Source organism: Paramisgurnus dabryanus, chromosome 19 (genome assembly GCF_030506205.2).
Source record: "Paramisgurnus dabryanus chromosome 19, PD_genome_1.1, whole genome shotgun sequence".
NCBI classification, from domain to species: domain Eukaryota; kingdom Metazoa; phylum Chordata; class Actinopteri; order Cypriniformes; family Cobitidae; genus Paramisgurnus; species Paramisgurnus dabryanus.
Genome location: NC_133355.1, coordinates 18,370,530 through 18,392,928, shown reverse-complemented (window position 1 = coordinate 18,392,928; position 22,399 = coordinate 18,370,530). Strand labels below are relative to the sequence as shown.

The following is a 22,399-nucleotide window of genomic DNA, read 5'->3' as shown; positions in this document are numbered from 1 at the left end:
AATATTTAATTGATCCCACAGGACTACTAATTACCGAATCTATAAAAAAGCAGGGGCAAGGTCACATAACTGTTTGGGGATAATGAGAAAAAAGAAAACAAATAAACTGCCTTTTACCACACACAAATAATCACAGCTCGAATAATGGCATTTCATGCAACTTTTGTTGTATATCTAAATCTTGGATTTTGACATTTTGAATATATGGTTAATTAGCCTGTGATGAATCAGTATTGGTAAAGTTCATAAAGTACCACACTACTTTTGTGCACACGTTTTAACCTCTGTGTTATAAACACAAGTCAGGTAAGTGAATAAATATATTCCTAACTACAGTTGAACCCACATATTCAATTTCATCACTTTAATCTACATTTTTAAAGTACACTTATGCAACTTGCTGATGCTTATATCCAAGGCAACTTACAATGCACACAAGGTAGAAATACATTTGATCAGTATATGTGTTCCCTGGGAATCAAATCTATTACCATTTGCACTGCTATCACAATACTGTTGGACTATTCTCGTAAATCTCTCTCTTTTACCTATAACATTGTCATTACAGACAGTAAGCAACATGTGTCCCATACAGGCTAAGTAAAGACACAAACTTTATATTATTCATAATGTTAAATAATCATGTTGTAGATGTCCACCATTTTACCCAGGTCCTTCACTTAAAGATTTTGGCCTTCTTACTATAATAGAAATTAATAGAAATAAGGTGAACCTAATGCAGCTTTCACATAGGACGCGGTGTGCGCTGCGCTATGAAACCCATTAATTTCAATGGCTTGCGCCGCGTGAGGGCGTTTTTTTGTTGCGCGGAGCAAAGCGCGGGTCAAAGTTCAAAATAGTTTAACTTTTGCACTGCGCTCCTACCCGCGCGGCCAATAGAAACAGGGCTCCAAACAAGCAAAATGGATGAAAAGCTTATACTCGGAATTCCCAGAGCGTTATAATACAAGTTTATGCTCCTACAGAGACATCGGAAGGAAAGCTGTGTCATGGAAACACATAGCAATTCAAGTTGGCATGACAGGTGTGTTTTAAGTCAAGTAGCTTGTTGTAGGTAGGCATCAGTCTCTCTATTCCTCATCGACAATTTAACGCAAATATAAACACTGTAATTTATTGAAAACCCCGCCTTCTTTGGTCTGGCCATCAGAGCACAAATCGCTTGGCTGTGTTGAACATAGCGGCGAGTGCAGCGCACACCGCATCCTATTTGAAAGCCGCATTAGGTGGTGTAGACTGCAAGGTGAACTGTCACCGGAGTGAAGATTTAGTATCTCATGTTTATAACTATTTGAGTAATCCCTAATGGTCACTAAACTCTCACCTGTTGTCCTGGAAATCCTTGAGTTCCTTGGAAGCCCTACATAAGACAAAGAGAAAACTGACAATATATGCACTGTAACCACAGCAACACAAAGAAGATTCAAAGTTATAAATATTTATCGTCCAGGAATGATAAGTAAATGTTTTGAACATTTCTCAGATCTTTGGCTTGTATTTTTGAGAAAACAAGCAGACCAGCTTGCTTTACATATCGTAATGACAAAGAATAAGGATAAGGTTTCATTTCAATATGGTTTCAAGAGATATAACAGACATGGGAAGTGTTGTGTAAGGCAATATGAGTGACATTCTTTCATACCTGATCTCCCTTTGGTCCCACGGGTCCCGGGGTTCCAGCTTCCCCTTTAGGACCCTGGCAGTCGAGAAAACGTTATGTTGTTTAACATAATAAATTGCAACAGTTTTTAAGAACTATGCTGCATCTTTGACAAAAACTGTTTTTTAGGTATTTCTACAAGATGTTTGATGCTTGCTTGTCTCATCTGAGAGTTTTATTACTCACAAAGGCAGCACAAAAAGAAATCTAGCTACCAAGATATATACTGTGCATGATTATCAGCAAGACAGGCATAGGAGATTGTCTTGGGACAAACACGGATAAAGAAGAATAACAGAACTGCAGTGTTGTTGCGAGTGTATATAAATTTTAGGCAAGAGTCGATATATGTGAAGTAAAAATAATAGCTGTATTAAAACAGAATGTTAACTCACTGCGGGTCCAGCTGGTCCTTGATATCCTGGAGATCCTGGTGGGCCCTATACAAAAACAACAGTAAAAGTTTTAAAAGTAATTTGAAGAGTTTATGTGTGAATATATATATATATATATATATATATATATATATATATATATATATATATATATATATATATATATATATATATATATATATATATATACAGTAACTGTAGCATTGCTTACCGATTCTCCCTTCTGTCCAGCTGTGCCAGGAGTGCCACGCTCTCCTTTCAGTCCCTGGAAAAAAAGCCAAATATCTGAACCCGCTAATCAAACATTTAACAGTTACAGTACACCGGATGGGTATCTTATGAGTCACTGTAACAATGCATTGTTGCTTTTTCACTGTATATAATTTAATATGCTCTATTTAGACATTTAGGCATTTATGAGACACAAAAATATCACTTACAGGCATTCCAGGTGCTCCCATAGCTCCTGAATAGCCTGGGTTTCCTGGAGGACCCTAGTGGAAACGCAAACATCTAATTTATAAAACAGCAACCTGAAACATATTTTACTTAATAATATGACCTTTGACTCACCTGTTCACCTTTTAGTCCTGGAAGCCCATCCGTTCCTCTCTGACCTTGCTGTCCCTATGGTTAAAATAGTAACAAAAAATTGAATATATCTGTATAAAAAATGTTATAGTATACATCATATGCCAATGAAATACTAATACTGAAAGTATACCACCCAAGAAAAAATGTGTGTGTCTTCCCACTGCCTTGCACTTTAGATACAGCTTCTGTGAGTTTAGTAGCAATATCCTAATCGTTTATACAGCAAACCACCAGCTTTGCATTTACTTTCTAAGTGACGATGAAAAATAAGGGGATGACTAATCCCCCATTTGTATTCCAGAAAACCAGATAAATGATGCAGGGTTATTGTCTTTATTGTTTTATTGTTGTAAGGCGAAGTCTACCTATTAGCTATTGGATGCGTAATGAGAAAGGTGCACCTGAGCTGAATCTCAGATTGGTTAATCTATCAGTAAAAACCCTTTGTATTCATACATCACTTCGTTTTTTAACTACCTATAGCTTAATGGGCTCTGAGGTAAAACAATGTTCAGCTCTGAAGGGCCTGTAAATTTTCTGAGGACACTTTATTGATCAAGGTCAAAGACAAGTGGATTGCAATGGCATAAAGTATTTCTCTTAGGACAAATAAAAGCATATAAATTATATTAAAGTAATGCATTGTGTCTTTAACTTTTTCCAGACCAAGGAATCCTTTGTTGAGAGACAGCTCAACAAGTTACTTGTAAAACTGAGCATTTCATTTTAAGCATGGCCTAATGGAACAAGTACAGTGGATTCAAAGTCTACACACCCCTTATAAAATCGCAGGTTTTTGTGATTTAAATGGATAGTTCACCAAAAAATGAAAATTATGTCATTAATGACTCACCCTCATGTCGTTCCAAACCTCTAAGACATCCGTTCATCTTTGAAACACAGTTTAAGAGGTTTTTTGGGAGCTAGATATATTTTTTTACAAACTTTAGATTGTTTTGGATGTTTTTTTTTTTTGTTAAAAAAGGCTCATAGCCCAAACATGAAGAATCCGGGAGATTATTGTCATGTAGGAAGCAACCAGTACTTGCCAGATATTCTTGCAATTATTTTAATGTTGCTGTAGGCCTCTTGGCAGCCTGCCTTACCCGTTTTCTCCTGGTCTTCTCATCTATTTTAGGTGGATGTCCTGGTCTTAGTAATGTCAATGTTGTGCCATATTTTCTCCACTTGTTGATTATTGTCTTAACAGTGTTTTTCAGGGTATATACAATGTCTTGGAAATGTTTTATAACCATCGGCTGATAGATTGACTTGCTGAGTAAGCTCTCTGCGGCCCTTGGCTTTTTCAGTTGGATGTTATCAAACTGATGTCAGAAAAAAATCATTTAAGGACCAGACACACTGTATTAAGGGTTAATTGATAATTTTAAGTTAAATATTAATTAGTACATACCTTTCATAAATTACGTTTGAATGTGATTCTGAGAACTGCCACAATCATTATTATAAAAGGGTGTGCACACTTATGCAATCAGGTTATTGTACATTTTTATTTTTCATTTATTCCCCTAAATGATTCCTATTGTTATTCACTTTAATATATGGGTTGCAATTTCATATAAAGGTGGAACAGGTTCTGACATTAATCATTGGTTTTATTTTTTTAAATCACAAAAACCTGCAATTTTAACAGGGGTGTGTAGACTTTTTATATTAACTGTTTATACTGTATTTCTACATTTTACTTTATGATAATTGCATTTTAAAGTTATTACTAATAGTTATAACTAATAGTTGTAATTTTACTTTACATTTTAATTAAAAAGGATAAACCAACATGTTTTGGGCCGAATCAGGCTTACATGGCTGAATAGCTGAAAGTTTGAGTTTTAACTCTTTCCCCGCCATTGACGAGATATCTCGTCAATTAAGAGAAAACGCTTCCCCGCCAATGACGAGATTTTCCGTCTTTCCGCAATACCGCTATTATCCACCAGGTGGCGCCCTTCCGAACTTTTTAAACCCGGAAGTATTGCCCTATGGCAAGCTGCTGCATGTCCGTGTCTGTTTTAAAGATCGCTCTGAATGGGATCTCTATGAAAAGTCCGTCACAAAAATGGAATTATGTCTGCTTTTTGCTCAAAATATGGTGTTTTTGCAAAAACCTACCCATATTCAAAAGCTGATTGCAGAAGAACCACTAAAGGTAGGATGAAACGTTTTTTTTTGTTTGAAAGCAGGGGGTCTGTTCTTTCATTTGGTATATGTATGTTTATATATTTAAAGAAGAACATTTTCTGGAAGGCATTAAACTTTGGTGAAAATCATGAAAAACGCTGGCGCTGGCAACTTTTTTTTAAAACGCTGGCGGTGAAAGAGTTAATGGGTTTTAGTTTCAGTCCTTTCCAGGCGTTACAGCTCGATGTCAATCGGACTTTGGTTTTTGATGTCAACCCAGCGTTACAGCTTGTTGTCAGTCCAACATTGTTTTTTGACACTTACCCAAAGTAACAGCTTGACATTAGTGCGATGTTGGTTTTTGACAACTTGACGTCAACCCAACATAGCTTGTTGTGAGTCTGACGCTAATATGACCTCAATCCGACGTAACAACTTGATGTTGGTTTCTGACGTCTACCCGATGTAATAGCTTTATATCAGTCTGACGTTAGCTTCTATTTTAGCACATGCTTTTTTGCAAATGCGCATTATGGTCAGATCTGATTTGAAGAAGAATTTTCCTTATTCGTGTTCTGACATGCAGTATTTTAACATTATCCCTAAAATTGTTTATTACCCCTTTAAATACAAAAAAAAAACGTCCCTTCATTGGTTGGCAATAACCACTCAAAGTATTATTCTCTTGAATCTTGCTGACTAAACTCCTTAAGGAGGCGTACACACCAAAACTTTTAAACGCGGCTGAAAACGCCTGGAGGATGCCGAATCCCAGCTTCAGCTGAGCGCTTTGGTAGCTGTGATACTTGAGCTGTGAGCCGGTTGGTTATTGTGCTACTTGTCCCGCCCCTCCTCCACTGTGATTGGATAGGTGTGTGAGAACTGACATTGACGAGCGGGGCTTTTCACCCAAAGTTGAATCTCTTTCAACTCTCGAGCGCCGGCTTTCAGCACGAAAATAAAAAAGCTAGCTGCTGGCTTTTTTGAAAAACGCAAAATTTCCATTGGAAACAATTGAAAACATGCGCTGGCTGCAGGTGTAAAAGCTTTGGTGTGCATGCCCCCTAACAGTTATATATCCTTCTATTAGCAGATCAATTCCACAAAAAATTTCTACAACGTCAGTCTACAGTAAATCTTTATTTTCTGTTGTTCTGTGCTAACAAGAAAGAAAAAACTGTTAGGTGAGAAAAAACAACATCGCTGATTTTGTCATTTCAAACTGATTCGATTGAAGTAAATTAAAGAGTCAGATAAAGCTCACGAAGCATAAACCTGCACCGCATTAAAATAAAATCCATTCTGGCTCAATCTCAATTCATGGCGTTCACCGCGGTGGAAAATAACCTGTCAGCACGGAATAGGCAATGGTCTCACTAATGTAGCTATGGAAAGGTAATTGAACAAGCACCATAACAGTATAGTTTTATTTTTCTGACACTGCATTCATTAAAGCGCATGGGGAAAATGGGGTGATGTCCTGGGGTAATTAAACATCTCTTCTATGTGTTTGTGTGATATCAAGAGCTGGTGTGTTGTTACTTACAGGCAAGCCAGAGGGTCCTTGAGGACCAGGGAACCCGATATTACCCTGTGATAAGACAGCAACAATTAAATACATGGGTCTTAATAATGGAAAGAAAACAAGATAAACATTATTAAATAGCAAATAAAGGCAACAAGACCCTAGTCGGCACACATGTTTTAACTCTGCACAAAGCCTTAACTCTGATTTCTATCCTTTGCTGGACTCTTCACATTGGTTAATGGCCCCTTACTTGGACAAGCTATTGGTTTATGTTAACAACAAGATTCATCCACAATGAGCCCAATATGGGCAGAAAAATAACAGATTTCATTTTTACTGAATAAAGTGTACAATTGAAAAAAAAGCATAATCTCATGATAAAGATGATAACTGAAATGATGAGGATTATAAAAGTGTAAAGATTTACTGTAAACCCCACAAGGGAATTAACTTGAATTTATGTTGAAGCAAATGTGGGTGCTCTTATTGATGTTGCATATATTAGGAATCAGGGCTGGACCAATTTGCTGTACTAGGATTGGTCAGTAATGTTTTTAAGGTGGGATTTGAAGTGTTAAATAAGTCAGGCATAGTTTGGGAGTCTTTAGTTCTTAGCCACACCTGTAGGGGGCTCTCTAACTTCACAGCAAATATGAATGCACTGTTTTTTCTTAGATTTTTAGACCTAATTGAAAACATTGAACCTAAAACAAAACAGACCACACAAACAAACATTGCACTATGGGACTAAATGCTAATGACTAAATCAAACCATGCAGAACAGTCCACCATATGCTGCACTTAATCCAAGGGCTCAGCACTAAGCTTTGAAACTATATGATGTGAACTGTGCTTTGAAAGCCATCTGAGGTCACTCACGTTTCTGGGAGAGGGCAAAAATGGGAATCCTGCCAGTACAGTAACTGCCTCTTAGTAGAGGATCTGAAACATAACTAAACACAAACTTACCGGGTTTCCAGGAAGACCGGCAGGGCCTCGCTCACCTCTGGAGCCCTAGAGTAAAAAACAGACAAACATTTCAAGATAAACATTTTACTAAACAAAATACATAAACAGGGGTACGTGGATAAATGGGAAATACATATTTTGGAGCCATTTGCAGTTTATCAGTGATATACATTTACATATAATGCCACATACATTTACTTGCAAGTGCGAGTACAAGATACATCAGATGTAATCAACATTTTGTAAAGGTACGAGTGAAGCCAAAACATTTTGATCGCCCCCTGTTGGCTGGCTGCAGTATAGGTCATAAACCCCGCCCTCAGCATGTAAACAAATAAGACGTGAGCCAAACTTAAAAGTCAGCATGTAACTGAAGTAGGGATTGTTTTCGCTTTTTGTATCAAGACGTATATTTGAGTAAATGATTGCATTAAAATGTTGATCCAGGATCACATCTTACTTTGTGAAATCACGGTGACCTTTGTCTGACATTGTATTAACTACAGAATTCATTCTCTCTTACCGGCTCTCCTCTATCGCCTGGCGCTCCTGGGTTACCGGGTGGCCCTGGTGTACCAGTACACTGATTACCTGTCTAAAAACAATGAGCAAAAGGGAGGTGTAACAATCATGCAGTTCCTGCACATACATAAGGACTTATATATGCAAAGAGTTTTGTTTTGTATAAAAGAAACTGCTTAGACATTGCTCTTTATGTACTCAGAAGGCTTATGGTGATCTCATGAGTTATGTTTTGTTTCTTTCCATTTTTCTAACTTCCTGTTTCTTATAAGCTTCTCCTAAAGTAGGTAAGAAAATAGGTAATTCTTGACATACAATAAGATATAAAATTTATGTGGATAGCATAGCTCAGACTTTAATTTTTCTGCAAATCGGAGCACAATGTGAGATGTTTCTCTTCTGCAATTGTCTATTTGTTTGGATGAAAAATATGAGAAGAATGAAACTTCAGCCAGAAGTCTCTGTTTAATCCCCACCAATTCTCAGTGCTGTCTATGAGACTCTTATTTATGATGTGGCTTTCCTATGGGGATGTAAGCAAAGAATCGATCGCTCCACAAACTTACAGGCCCACGTGGTGTCTCCTCCCTTTGCAGCTGCTCTAGACACTGTAAAAGTAGAGGTGTTTACGAAACAGCTCTATACTGTATGTTTAAAGGGACACTGCGGCATTTAAAAAGCATACATACAAGTAATGAACAACATTAAGTTGCTGTCACAAACCCAGACCATTGTTTATTTAACAGCAAATACATCATCCATCATTCATGCCTCTCACCCGCTCGCATCCTTCAACGGGCACAACGCCAGGCTTGCCCTGATCTCCCTTCTCGCCCTTAGCTCCAACATTGCCGGGCACACCTGGTAGACCCTTTGAACACCCGTCTCCACACCCCTCCTACAGTAAAGCATGCACACGTAAAACACATGCACAAGCACATTACCAAAAAAACACATTTGCATGCAAACACATTCTACATAAGTGCATGTTGTTTTTGCATTGAAGAGTAATGCGGTGCAGTACATTTCACTACCATAGTTTGTGATTAAACCCTAGTAACCACAAGTCAGGTATAGTATTACAGCAGTTAAATATGGTAATTTATGCAAAACCATGGTAACGACCAAAGAACATTACCCATGTTTTTTGTAAAACCAGAATTAGCAACTGTTTTAAATGTACAGTAACTGTTGACATACCGTATGAGTATGAGTATGAGTTTAACTATGGTATTTTATGTAAAACCATAAACATAAACCATAGTTTTAGTCATTGTTGAACCATAGTATAATAGCCATGGTTTTAGTACAGTAACTGTCAACGTACTGTGTGTTATTAGTACAGTTTTACAAAATAGACTAATGTGTGCATGTCTATACAGTGCACATTACATAAGCAGACAGAAGTGTTTCTTTGCACATGCATACTAATAACCACAGAGAAAGAGAGAGGTCAAACATCTGTAACAGCATGTATGCAGTAGATACGCATGTACGGTGGAAACTATGCTTACCTTGTCTGGCGAGTCTTGAGGATAAGAAATAATAGGCTGTGAGGTAAAAAGATATGAGTCAGATACAGAGACAGTATTGAACCCTATATGGTTTTACAACAATTGCATCAGCAATTATTTTCAGAAGTTAAGAAGAAAGTGGCTTGTTGAAACCAAGGCAATAAAAGTGCCTTTTACTTTTAAATGTTTTTTTAAGCATTTCTCAGGAATCTAAAAAAACCCATAAAAAATATTCATGATTGCATTAAATCATAATAATTAAATCTCATTATTTTAATAGTGGACTGTTTTCCATTAAATTATTCTAGAAACTCTGTGCTCGGGAAAACATTAATGTGACAAATTATTTCTGCTTACGCTGCTTCAAATTCATCACCATTTATTACATTTATCGACTAACTGCATCTTGTAAATGAAAATATCATAATCAGTTATAGTTATAATATTATGCAAGCTTGCCATCTGTCATTTACAGCATGGATAAAAAGCTTCTTTCACAGGCCAGTTTGAAAAGCAATAGTTTCAGAGCACAAAAGACTTCCAGAGGAAAAAAAACACATTGGTCCATTAAAATCTCCAATAGCTCTACATTCCAATGAGTAACACCCCATCACGTCTTTCATTAATATGGATTCCTACACGTGTGATGTAATGAACCTCCAGTATTTTAAGACCTTTTAAAGAATTTAAGAACTTAAATTCCACTTCAGCTGTAATGTTATATATTAAATACACTTGGCCCACATGTACAGTAGTCCTTTTTGTTACAGAGGACCATTTTATCCTATTCAGAGTTGAATCTGAAAGCTCGGCTAAAGATGAAAGTGGCCCACGGATGCTCTTAAAGGTTGTTCGAGCGTTCGGCAGGCAGATATTGATATACTTCATCAACATCATCTCCTCTCACCAACGGCTGGTCTGAAAAAGCTCTGTAGGAGCTGCCATTGTCAAGTGGTTTTAATAAAGGACCTTTCGTATGTAGAGAAATCGCCTTTCTTTTAGTAGTAGTTAATCCAAACGAATATAATTTAACTTTTTAATATGCAAATGGGTTTCTATTGGCTTTGAATCAGTTTTAGTTTTAAAAAGAATAATTTGAAGTTTAACTTCTTTTTATTTACCTATTTAGCTTTTGACTTTAAGACAGAATTTAATAGCATATTAATGACGTAACATTACGATTAAAGCGTTCTGAGATCAGTGACTGCAAGGTCATTTCCTATGAGTCTGGAAAACGAAAGTTAAACGGTGACATGGTTCAGAGGCGGATTATCTGATTGTGCTCTGGAAGAACTTGGTGGTCGGGATCTGTTGACAGAAGTGGAGCAGAGCTGTGCCGACTGAAGTCCAGCCAAATTTCCGCTGCAGGCTCTGACTACGGGACGGGCCTACAGCCAGCTGAAAAAATATGCGTGCAGAGAGACAGGGACATTAATGCAGAAATCCTGCTTTCAACCAAAGATCTAATGGCTCTTTCTGTGCCGCAAATCACTCTCGGTAATGGCTACTCTAACTGTAACTCAATACAATGGCACTGTTTACCATTACACAAAGCCTTGGAGACTGTAAGTTAACATTGAAAGGGTAATAGGACCATAGGCACCCATAAAGGATACAGTGCAATAAAAGTGACTCACACTGGGTTGAGAAAAGATACTCAAAAATGCTTACTGGTATCTCTGTATCTCTGCACTGTGAATTTTCTCAACAGATTAACTTCTACTTCCACTTCTAAAACAGAGGTCGACCAACCAATCCGTTTGCTTTTTTGTTTTGATATTTATGTTGTTGCACTTCACTAGCTCATCCCCCTGTCTGGTTACTCACTGGTTGGCCGGGTGGACCCTGTTTCCCTGGTAGGCCATCGTTGCCAGGGATACCCTGTAAGAAGGAACTGAGGTTGAATTGGTTTAGCCTGTGGCCACAATCTGGACACCTCCTTCTCCAGCGGGGCAGAGGAAAAGTAGACAAAGCCCTGGACCCTCTCCTGGTTTGTGTTCCAGCTCGGAGTAGACATTTACATTTTGCTTGCCTTTCTCTGCCTATTTTTTTTTTATTCAGTTCATCTGAGGCTTGGGAAAGCAACACAATACCAGGTTAAAGACCACTCAGTGCTCACGGTGAGATCTTGCAGATACGTTTTAGTTTACTTGTTAAGAATTTGTTAAATTAGAGGAAAATAATGAGTGCCTGAAATCTGCACAACACTCGGGCTACAATTTAATTTACTTTACTTTACCAGCTAGTTTAATGACAGATAAATACAGATGGATTAAATACGGGCAACCTCACAGTGAGCTCTGCATGGTTTTTAAACAGAAAAAGCAGCATTATCCCAAACCACTTATTAATTAAGGTTAATTAGGTTTACATTACATTACATTAATATTTTTATTTTAAATTTACATTAAGACTTTAAATGAACAGAAATGTACATTAAGACTATGATTTATAGCTACGTTTACATTTACTTTTTAAAAGCACAGCCATTCAAAAAGCACATCCCACTGCACGAACCAAAATTCCCAGAAGCCCGTTTAAAGCGTGCAATTTTAAATTTTACAACCTAGATTACATTACTTCTTAAACATCCTGACTTATTGCAATACTACTACAATTCAGCTGATGTTACATTTAATTCACTTTTATAAATTAATGACAGTTTAAACTATTTATTTGCTGCATTAAAATTTAATTTTATATAATTACTGACATTTTATTGGTGCATTTAAATTAGCTGAAGCTTTAGCCGAAGCCTATAGTTACCATGCAGGCCTCCCCAATACAAAAGCCCCACAAAGACAGAAAGAGAGAAAGAGAGGGAGGTGGAGGAAGAGCAGAGGGGTCACCCTGATGCCAATGCATGGCACGTGAGTTTCCATCTGTTTCATACTCACCTGTGGACCTGGGTTTCCTTCAAAGCCTTGGGGTCCCGGGGGACCTGGAGGACCTGGTGGTCCAGGGGGCCCCTGAAACACATTGAGAACATTGGAATGACTGAAGATATGTATTGGGTCCAATTGAACTCAGACTAAACAGAGAATTAAAGCATACCTGAGGACCAGGCTGCCACCTGCTTTCACCACCTGGCACACCCTACAGGACAAGAGCAATCAAATTCTGCACTTTCTATACATAAATTGTATATAATATGATCAATTTAATATAAAGTAATCCTAAATATATTATCCATTGAGAGTTCATGTGTGAGGGTGTGTTATTGTAATGTATCCCTGAATAAAACCAATAAAATAAAGTTTTAGCTCACAGGGCCGCCAGTTCCAGGGAAGATATTTTGCACACAGTTACACTCTCCTGGTTCACCCTATGACAAAATAAAAACACATTGGTTAAAGTGGCAAATACAATTGTCCTAGCCTGTACGTTCGCAAGTCATGGTGCTGTATGTGGTTGCCACGACTTTGTTTTCTGGTGGTTGCTTGGGCATGGCTAGGCGTTTGCTGACTGACCAAATCGAAAGACTGACCCTCAAGTCCCCAGATATTGTTACGGTCTAGAGCTCAATAGGGTCTGTATTCAGCACCTCTGTATTTGGATCTTGAACTTGTTTTATTGAATCCTCCACATCATTAATATCTCTGAAAGATATTAATGTTGACAATAACCAGCAACAGCCCTGCACAAATAAGTAAGCTGTTTGTTCCTCTGATTTTCAACAGTGTTATTTTGTTAACAAAGGAGAGAATCCTCCTTGCTAACAAAATAATCTTATTTGTACTTTATGCTTTCAGCCCAATTCAAGTTTCAAAATGCAAATATTTAATAAACCTGTTCATTTATACTAGAAGCAAACATTGTGACAAAACCAGACTGGAATCCATAATCACCTTGTGTGTCAACAAACTGTACTCAGCATTCACATAGCAAAATCGCTGACACCGAATAAAACATTGTACCACATGGCAGCCTCATCATCTTCACCCAAAAATGGCTGGGTTATTTTTAACTCATGCAGGGTAAATATTTTGCTGGGTTAAAAAGTACTCAGTGCTGGGTTAAAATCACCCAATGTTGGGTTGTTGTTGTTATGCAACTGTGGGTTATAATAACCCAGCATTGGTTCAATCTTAAAGGGCACCTCACATTGATAAGAGAATCAAAACGGCATGTCTAATGAGTGTACTTTGGTTTAATGGGGAATAAAACACAAGGAGTGGGTGGATTTCATCAAAGTGTGGTTGTGTTCAACACTGCCAAGAAACATTATGTCAAAACTTTTTGTCAACTATCAGTCATTAGAGTATTAGTTGACTGTCTGCTTAATATCTACTAACACTTTACTGAGATTCCTTAATAGGCATTCAACTGACTATAGGTAGTTTTACTACTACTTGTCAATTTGGTAACACTTTACTTGAAGGGTTGTTCATAAGACATGACACGTACCATGAACATGAATTAGATTTATACATGTTTATGACAACTGTCATTAAGTGTCATTTGTTAAATAATGTTATTTTTAATGCAAAGATGACATTGTTTGAGATGTCTTTGTTATGACAACTTGACATTAATCAATACATCATAACTTGTCATGACAACTTGACATTACCAAGACAACATCACTGATCACTTTTTACCAGTGATACAAATTTAATTTGTCATTAAACTCTGTCAAATAGTTTTATAACAGCGTCATGAATATTCTTCAGTACATAATGTTTTATTTTTAAGTTTCGCCCATGTGTGTAAGAGATAAAATCAATCATTCAATAATAATAATAATAATAATTCAAATTGTTCAAATAATATTTTATTGCATTTGGAGACTGATTCACCTAAAATTAAATGAAACAGTATAATATTGGGTTAAGCCATGCAGCGATGGGTCCATATTACTGCAAAGTTAATTACATTAAATTAAATTTATTAAATGTTTCGTTAGTTTTTTCTTCTATGTCAGAAAATTTCAGAACCCTCTGTGTGAGGAAGAACAGTTCTGTTAGTTGTCAGTTTTTATGTATTGTGCACATACATAACGTTAAGTATAATATTTTGACGTGTCTGTTGCATTTTGTTAAGGTATTTAAAATAATTTGAAATAGTATTAACACTTACTGACATTTAAATAACAGTTTAATGTCATGTTAACCTTTAAAGCTAGGAAGTTTCTTAAGTATGATAATTTTTTTGCTATGTCAAGTTTATGACAGATTTATGACAAGTTATGATGTTTTGGTTTTTGTCAAGTTGTCATAACAAAGACACCTCAAACAATGTCATCTTTGCATTAAAAATTACATTATTGAAGAAATGACACTTAATGACAGTTGTTATAATGACAAGTGTCATGTCATGATTATGAAGGTGTCATGTCAGTCTTATAAACACCCCTTCAAGTAAAGTGTTACCATTTAGGATACTAACCCTACCTCAGTCTACTAATACTCTAATGAGAGTTAGTTGACATGTACACTGTAAAAATTTATTGTTGCATTTACATTTTTAAGCTGAATCAACTTGAATTTACAATTTATTTCAACTTTCTTGACTAGTGTGGAGTTGCAATAAATGATAAAAATTAAAGTTGAAATAATTCCTTTCAACTCATCACTAGTCAAGAAAGATTAAACTTTTATTCTGATTTTTTACAGTGTAGTGACAAATGAATAAGAATTTGTTGACATGCAGTTGTAAAGTTACTTATAGTTAATAGGATGTCTGAAGTAATAAAGTGTAACCCATATCTTTTTGCAAATAAGAAACAGCTCAGTACGCTTCATAAATCCCAGTTATTTTTTCCATTTAACCATTTGCCATGCAACTTTGGCATACAATATTAGCTACTAAATACTAAGCAATACTTTAATGTGTCAGGATTACAAAGAGCTTTCCTGGATAATTATATTCCGACATTCAACAGGAATGACAGAGCACTTCATCACACTTTAGGAGACATATGCATCAATTGATATCAGCTGCCACTTTCTTTATGTTCAGACAAATTAGTCCTGGAGACAAAAGAAGACGTGAAGCATTTCCGGTGCTTTGCTTTCGAGGTCTCTCTTCCTTATTCCCCTCACGCTCAATTTCTTTCTCTTTGATACTCCGTGATGGTAGATTACAAATGACAGCAGCTGTAATATTCAGCAATTAATAGCTCTGTTTCAGCCTGAGGGCATTTTTAACTTTTTCAGTACTGTCAAACTCTTCAGTCAGACATCTTTCGAGACGGGAATCGTAATGAATTGAATGATTTGGGTTTCAATTATGTGTCCATTTCATGATTCAGTTAAGGATTATTTTAAAGAAGCGACCAAATAATTCTTCTGATAATTACATTATATTACCATATACCATATTTTTAGGTATTTTATAAACACAAAAAATAACATAAATTACATTTTATATGATTAATAACAACTGTATTATCTCGGAGCGATAACTGTAAGGAATTACTTTAAGTTTTTAGTATGTTTATAATTTAAGTAACAACCTATTCTCTGTATCCAACCCTAGGACTCTTATACGCTGGTTCCTAATATCACATACACTCACACTACTCTGAATGACCTCCAAATCACCAGCTCACTGATCCATACACTTACCTTGTCACCCTTAGGCCCTTTGGATCCCTGAAAGACACACACACACACAAAAACTCGGTTAGACAGTGTTATTGAATAGAAGTCTTCAGGCTTGGAGAGATGAGCGTGAATCAGTGAAAATCAGCGACAGGTGACGTGATGAAAGCAGACAATATGTTGCAGTTAGGGATCCAGGCTTAGTCAGAGACGGCCCTGGTCTGTCTCTAGATTCCCCCCTCTAGCGCTCAGTGACAAAGCCCCAGGTAATTAACATCTGATGTGGAGACAACAGATGACACTGCCGTTGCTTTTTTAATGAGACGAGCTTTGGCAAGACAACAAGCCCTCGCTGCTGTCTCAGAAGCTTCCGGAGGTTCATTTGATGCCATCTCCAGATCCCAATGAATTGTGATTACGAATAGACGACATGCAAAGTTGTTAGGGAAAGATCTTGTGCCGCAGCAGAGGAAAAAAGAGGAGATGACAGGACTGCAGAAAACTAGAGGGATGATACAGAGAGAATATATGAGCGATGTTCACTTACAGGTACTCCATTTTGTCCCGGCACTCCAGGATTTCCTGTCGTACCATCCCTGCCCTATGATACAAAATACATACAGTACTGGAAATCATGTACAACAATAAGAAACAAACAAAAAGCACTTTAATGATCATTCTGTCCATGCTTTTGTTCTGAACCAGTGTGATCTTATTTTTTGTAGTTATTTTTATGTAAAGTGTACATATGTGGCTTTTAGATATATTGATGTGGTCAATACATAATTAATGACATACAGATATACATTATAATATATAATGATATACTGTAGCTAGATGCCGTCTTTATGTTAATAATGGAAATTTTAGTGTCTATCCAAACTGACATCTACCCAAAAATGTACAGTATGGGGCTGTTTACACTTGGTTTTAAGATGTGTTTTCATCGATCGAATCACAAGTGGACGAGAGAGACACATTACGTTTACACCTGGTATTTAAATCCATCTCTTTTGTCCACTTTCGACCGCTTCTGTCCTGAATACTATGAGGGGGCGGTCTGTGAGACGGTGGGCGAGTCTCTCTGCTGTCATTCAAACGCGAGCGGGAATAATTATGAGTTTATATGGACGCAAACTAATATGTCGGAGTCTACGTGAACACGCTGCACAGAGTTTTGTACATGCATATGTTAGAGCTTTCTCTGATATTTCAGCGCAATTGGTGAAATAGGATCGCGCAACTTTCACACGCTTTCAAAACAAAACTACGGAGATCAGCTGCTTTAGTTTTATTAATGAAAGGCTTAAAATAGCACTGTTCACCGTGTGTTCATGCCAGAAGTCAGAAAAGATGTAAAACATTGTGTTCAGTACCTCAGATTAGATAAATGGGCGGAGAGAAGGCGGTCGCGTGTGGCTGTTTGAACACATTCAACCACATGTGCGTTTACACTACAAAAGCAATCCGATCGAAAGTGGTTTCGACTACCTCTGAATGTGGTTGAAAGTGGTCCAAAGTGGTCGAGCTCAAAACGTTTGAACACCGTTTACACCTGGCATTAATGTCGTCCACTTGTGATCCGATCGACGAAAACGCATGTTAATGCCAAGTGTAAACAGCCTCTATATGTGTGCTATAGCCACTTTATTTATGAATAGTGATTTGATCACATTGTAACATGACACCTGTACTTACCGGTGGCCCAATTTGTCCTGAGATTGCTGGCCCTTGTGGCCCTGGCGGTCCTATTTCTCCCTTTGGACCCTATTGATGTGAAGTAATAAGGAATTAAGATACAACCAAGGGATGATCCGTTATCTATTTTGTCCTTAAAAACACTGCGTGATAGTGGTGGTGACCTACCCTCTGACCTCCGGGTCCCATTGGCCCAGCCGGTCCTTGTTGTCCTTCAGGACCCTGTTTAAGACATTTAAGATATCACTGACACCCGTTGTGAATAATTTCAGAGTTTACATTGGCTGTACCCAAGACTATCTTTAAAAATGATTTTCTAGTGTACAACCAAATAAATAATACATGGTTTCACAACACTGAAAAACTTCAGACTCAGGTTTGCATCAAAAGCGATGGGTGTGATATCATCCCTACTCTACATTTATTAACAGCATAGAAAATAAAAAGTAATAAACCAGCCTGAGATATTAACTATTTCCCTGCCAATGACGAGTTTTTATTGCAATCCAGATTTCCGCTATTATCCACAAGGTGGCACTCTTGCCCAACTTTTAAAACCTGGAAATATTCCTTTAGGGCAAAAAAATTCAAACTCTATGAACCTCGCTCTGCATCTGATCTCTATCAAAAGTCCTTCACAAAAATGCAATTATCTCAACTTTTTGCTCAAAATTTGATATTTTTGAAGAAACCTACCCATATTTGAGAGGTGATAAAAAGAGAACAAATAAGGAAACGTTTTTGTTTGAAAGCAGTGTGTCTGTTCTTTCATTTGATATATTGTATGTTTATATATTTAAAGAAGAAAATTTTCTGGAAGGCATTCAACTTTTGTGAAAATCATAAAAAAACTGTTTTTTTTTTAAACGCTGGCAGATAAAGAGTTAAAGTAGCAGCTATAATTTGCATTCAACAAATGATGTGTTCTGTAAAGATTTAACTGTGCTAAAGGTTACACGTGTTGTTATCATCAACTCAGATGAATCAGTTTAGCCTTTAGGAGACAATTATGCAAAATTACAGATAATTTAAAGGTTTCACAAACTTTTCCTTCAGCTTAAAATTTGCATAACTTAAATCTTCTACATGAAAAGATGAAAATGAGAGTTTCTGTGTACTTACAGCAGCTCCAGGAAAACCTCTAGGTCCCTGCTCACCCTAGATGAGAACATCGAAAAATTACAAAGGGCTGGTGCATTCAAATAATTGCTGAATACGGCAGAGGCTTGCACTTTTCTTTAAAAAGTAAGAAAGCAATGAGTTTGATTCTCAGAAACTAAACCAGACTGATTACTCTAGCATTACGTTACCTGCGGTCCTGGAAGGCCAACACCTGGAGGTCCGGCTTCACCCTAATGAAATAAATATAGTGAAAAGTTACAGTATTGAAGTTACAATAACTGATATTACTCAAATGCTCTTTGCATATCAGCTGGGCTTGTAACTTTACCTGACTTCCTTTGAGTCCCGGTGGTCCCTGGAGACCTGGTGGTCCAGGTTTACCCTACAAAATATAGACAAAGCAAAAGGAGACCAAATGTCTGATTAAATAATAACACACCTGAGTTGAGGCATCACTTATGTATAATATTAATGGTACTTAGGATAAACCAAACAGTCCCTCATACTAACAATAACTGCTGCTTGCTTTCAACAAACAACTAATCAAGCTTTAATACAAAAACTCACCTGTTTTCCATCTTTAGCCTGTCCTGGCAAACCTGGTTCTCCCCTTTCTCCCTTGGGTCCTGGTAAGCCAACCACATTTCCATCTCCTTCAGGGAATGATGGGCAGCTGTCACACGCATCTCCCTGTCGAATGACGTACACATGTGCATTAACAAAGGAGAAAAGGCGCAGTCTTTTTCAGTATATTACAAGAGAGCAGAAATCCAGTTCAACAGATGTGCTTTCTACAGAGATATTTTTGTTTGTGCATACTTTTTTCTAAAGGTGTTCTCTATTAAATCAACATGATGAATTACTATTTTAATATTCTCTGACGGAGAGTCATTTATTCCAGTGTAATTTATATGCAGCCACATGATCAATGATATGCAACACTGACCTTTTCTCCTTTTACTCCATTAAGGCCATTCCTCCCTGGTTCTCCTTGAGGTCCTGTTGCTCCAGGTGTACCAGAAACACCTGGGTCTCCTTGTAATCCCTGATCACCCTACAGATAAAAAATGTTAACCTAATTCTTAATAAAAATATCCTATTTTTTGTACTTCTTTAATTTAAAAACTTACTTTCACCCCTTTAAATCCCTGTAGACCTGGAGGTCCCTGTTGAGAGACCATTTTTAAAATCCAAGTGAGTTTTTGGCTCCTCAAGTTCAAAACTGCCCCACCTGCAGAACAGAGTCAGACTTACCTGTTTGCCCTCGACTCCTTCTCCAGGTGGCCCTGGGGGTCCTGGAGGGCCACGTTCACCTGTAAGCTTTATCGTAGGTGGGAAACCTCCCACCTCAGAGGCAGTGCTTTCACACACACCACACGAGTCCCCCTTAGATAAAGAGCATGTTTAGTATTTGTCCTATTTGGGTACAAAAACTGTGACTGTTAAATGCATGTTACGCACCTTTTCACCCTTTGGACCAGTTTCTCCTATACCAGGAAGACCAGAATCACCCTGTAATATATACATATATCCAATGTATATGCAATATTCTCTGTATTTTTTCTAGTAAATACAAGGCTTTACTGTGACTCTGCAATTTCTCTAGCAGAAAAAGATTTTGATCGTACCCTATAACCTAACCAGATGTGGTTGTGCTGTGATAAAGCCATTAAAGCCCTTTCATGTTAATCTACTTTATCTCCAACCAGACTGGTTTCTATTTTTGTCATAGCCCCGCCCACAACAGAATCTTATCGTTAAATCAAATACTGTATTAATAAAAATCAAACATCTTTTGAAAGGCAGAGCGTGAGACAGCAGGTTCACATACAGCGTGAACAGACAAATTGCTTGTCACTGAAAACTTGTCCCATTACACCTGATTGGACATGGCGGCATTAATCTCCCACTGCGGGATATCCTGATATCTTCTGATGAGGTTATAATTAAGATGATGTATGATAGCTGTATAACGCCTAATTTTACACTCTACAATTGATGTAGATTAACAAACTCTTGAGTTGAGCTTAATCACCTTGGCTCCTTTATTCCCATCTTTACCACCCTGTCCTCTTGGCCCAGGTTTTCCCTGAAAAAAAAAAACATCAACAGATTCATGTTACAGTATTATACATAAATAATTGTCGCAGACTAATAGTGAAAAATGCTTACTCACAGTTTTGCCCTCGTTTCCTTTACTGCCAGCGTTACCCTATGACAAACAGTGTCAACAGCGTGAGACCATCACTTTGTATTGGATTGGCTTGTATAACAAAGAACTACTATTGATTTTAGTTTATAATGTATCAGCAGAGCTCCTCTGCTTTGGATGGTTTACAAAATTTCCTTTTAAGGATCAACAAAGATCGCATATGTTGTTGATATGCACAGTGGCTCCAAAAAGTATTTGTAACATAAGCCAAGTGTATGAATTTCATTAAACTTAACTATAACTCTAACAACTACCTGTATCGCCTTTTACTTAAAGGGGACATATCATGAAAATCTGACTTTTTCCATGTTTAAAGGTGCAGTGTGTAGATTTTAGTGGCATCTAGCAGTGAGATTGTGAATTGCAGCCAACCGCTCAGTCCTCCGTTCACTGAAACGCATAGAGAAGCTACGGTAGCCACCACAGGACAAACATGTTGTCTAGGACAAATACAGAACTAGTTACAAAACGCGCTCTGTAGAGCTGTTTGTCTGTTTAGGGCTACTGTAAAAACATGGCGGCACAAAATGGCGGCTTCCATGCAAGGGGACCCGCGGTGTATGTAGATAAAAAAGGCTCATTCTAGGGTAATAAGCACATAACAGTTCATTATGTAAGGTCTTTATACACCTGTGATAATATAGTTATGTAAATTACATTGCATTTCTGTCATTCGATATTTCTAAAAGTTACACACTACACCTTTAACTCTTTCCCTGCCATTGACGAGTTTTTCCGGCAATCCATATTTCCGCTATTATCCATAAAACGTAAAACTTATAAAATGTAAAAGTAATTTCTAATTCCACACAGTTCAAACTCTGTGTATGTTTGATTATCGTTCTGAATCTGATCATTTACAAAAATGCAATTATCTCAGCTTTTTGCTCAAAATTTGGTATTTTTGAAGAAACCTACCCATATTTGATAGGTGATAAAAAGAGAAAAAATAAAGGTGGGATGAAATGTTTTCTTTTTAAAGCAAAGGGTCTTTTCTTTCACTTGATATATTGTATGTTTATACATTTAAAGGAGAAAATTTTCTGGGAAGCATTTAAATTTTGTGAAAATCATAAAAAGGCTGGCACCTTTTTTTTTAAATGCTGGTGGGGAAAGAGTTAAGTACTTTAATTGGGTACCCGGTGCTTCTATCAACCTAGAGAATGTGTGAAATAACAATCCAGTAATTTAGTTTTGGTAGACCATTCTCTGCAAGCATGTGAAAAAACAGGTTATTGAAATTTGGCTCCCCTTGTGATGTCAGAAGGGGATAATACCATTAAAGAGCCCATATTTCGTGGTTAAAAAGCACATTACTTTGTGTATTTGGTGTTCTTTAGATTACATTTGCAAATGTTTTACTGAATGCATAACAAATAGTCCAGGGGCAAATAAGGTAGTCATTTGATGGAGCACAGTCCAAAATACTCTGGGGATAGCAAAGATTTATTAGACACCTTAAAAAAGTCTTGTGAAATGT

At 37.2% G+C, this 22,399-nt stretch overlaps 1 protein-coding gene across 4 annotated transcripts in view; it reads right to left on the bottom strand.

Moving 5' to 3' along the window:
* The window catches only part of col16a1 (collagen, type XVI, alpha 1), an 81,256-nt gene that overhangs the window by 8,319 nt on the left and 50,538 nt on the right, over positions 1-22,399 (bottom strand). For 2 of the 4 annotated variants that reach the window (XM_065292280.1, XM_065292286.1), the window contains 30 exons: positions 20,884-20,919; positions 20,743-20,796; positions 20,169-20,219; positions 19,962-20,093; positions 19,838-19,873; positions 19,654-19,761; positions 19,275-19,397; positions 19,036-19,089; positions 18,896-18,937; positions 18,708-18,743; positions 17,754-17,807; positions 17,586-17,654; positions 16,435-16,488; positions 15,912-15,938; positions 12,611-12,667; positions 12,397-12,438; positions 12,240-12,311; positions 11,170-11,223; positions 9,343-9,378; positions 8,607-8,726; positions 8,395-8,436; positions 7,830-7,901; positions 7,307-7,351; positions 6,356-6,400; positions 2,650-2,703; positions 2,517-2,570; positions 2,288-2,341; positions 2,077-2,121; positions 1,664-1,717; positions 1,346-1,381 (listed from right to left, as the gene is read on the bottom strand). In XM_065292280.1, coding sequence (XP_065148352.1) covers positions 1,346-1,381; positions 1,664-1,717; positions 2,077-2,121; positions 2,288-2,341; positions 2,517-2,570; positions 2,650-2,703; positions 6,356-6,400; positions 7,307-7,351; positions 7,830-7,901; positions 8,395-8,436; positions 8,607-8,726; positions 9,343-9,378; positions 11,170-11,223; positions 12,240-12,311; positions 12,397-12,438; positions 12,611-12,667; positions 15,912-15,938; positions 16,435-16,488; positions 17,586-17,654; positions 17,754-17,807; positions 18,708-18,743; positions 18,896-18,937; positions 19,036-19,089; positions 19,275-19,397; positions 19,654-19,761; positions 19,838-19,873; positions 19,962-20,093; positions 20,169-20,219; positions 20,743-20,796; positions 20,884-20,919 — 1,758 coding nt within the window. The remainder of the gene's footprint in view (positions 1-1,345; positions 1,382-1,663; positions 1,718-2,076; positions 2,122-2,287; positions 2,342-2,516; positions 2,571-2,649; positions 2,704-6,355; positions 6,401-7,306; positions 7,352-7,829; positions 7,902-8,394; positions 8,437-8,606; positions 8,727-9,342; positions 9,379-11,169; positions 11,224-12,239; positions 12,312-12,396; positions 12,439-12,610; positions 12,668-15,911; positions 15,939-16,434; positions 16,489-17,585; positions 17,655-17,753; positions 17,808-18,707; positions 18,744-18,895; positions 18,938-19,035; positions 19,090-19,274; positions 19,398-19,653; positions 19,762-19,837; positions 19,874-19,961; positions 20,094-20,168; positions 20,220-20,742; positions 20,797-20,883; positions 20,920-22,399) is intronic. The other 2 variants (XM_065292287.1, XM_065292290.1) reach the window with 2 other exon arrangements.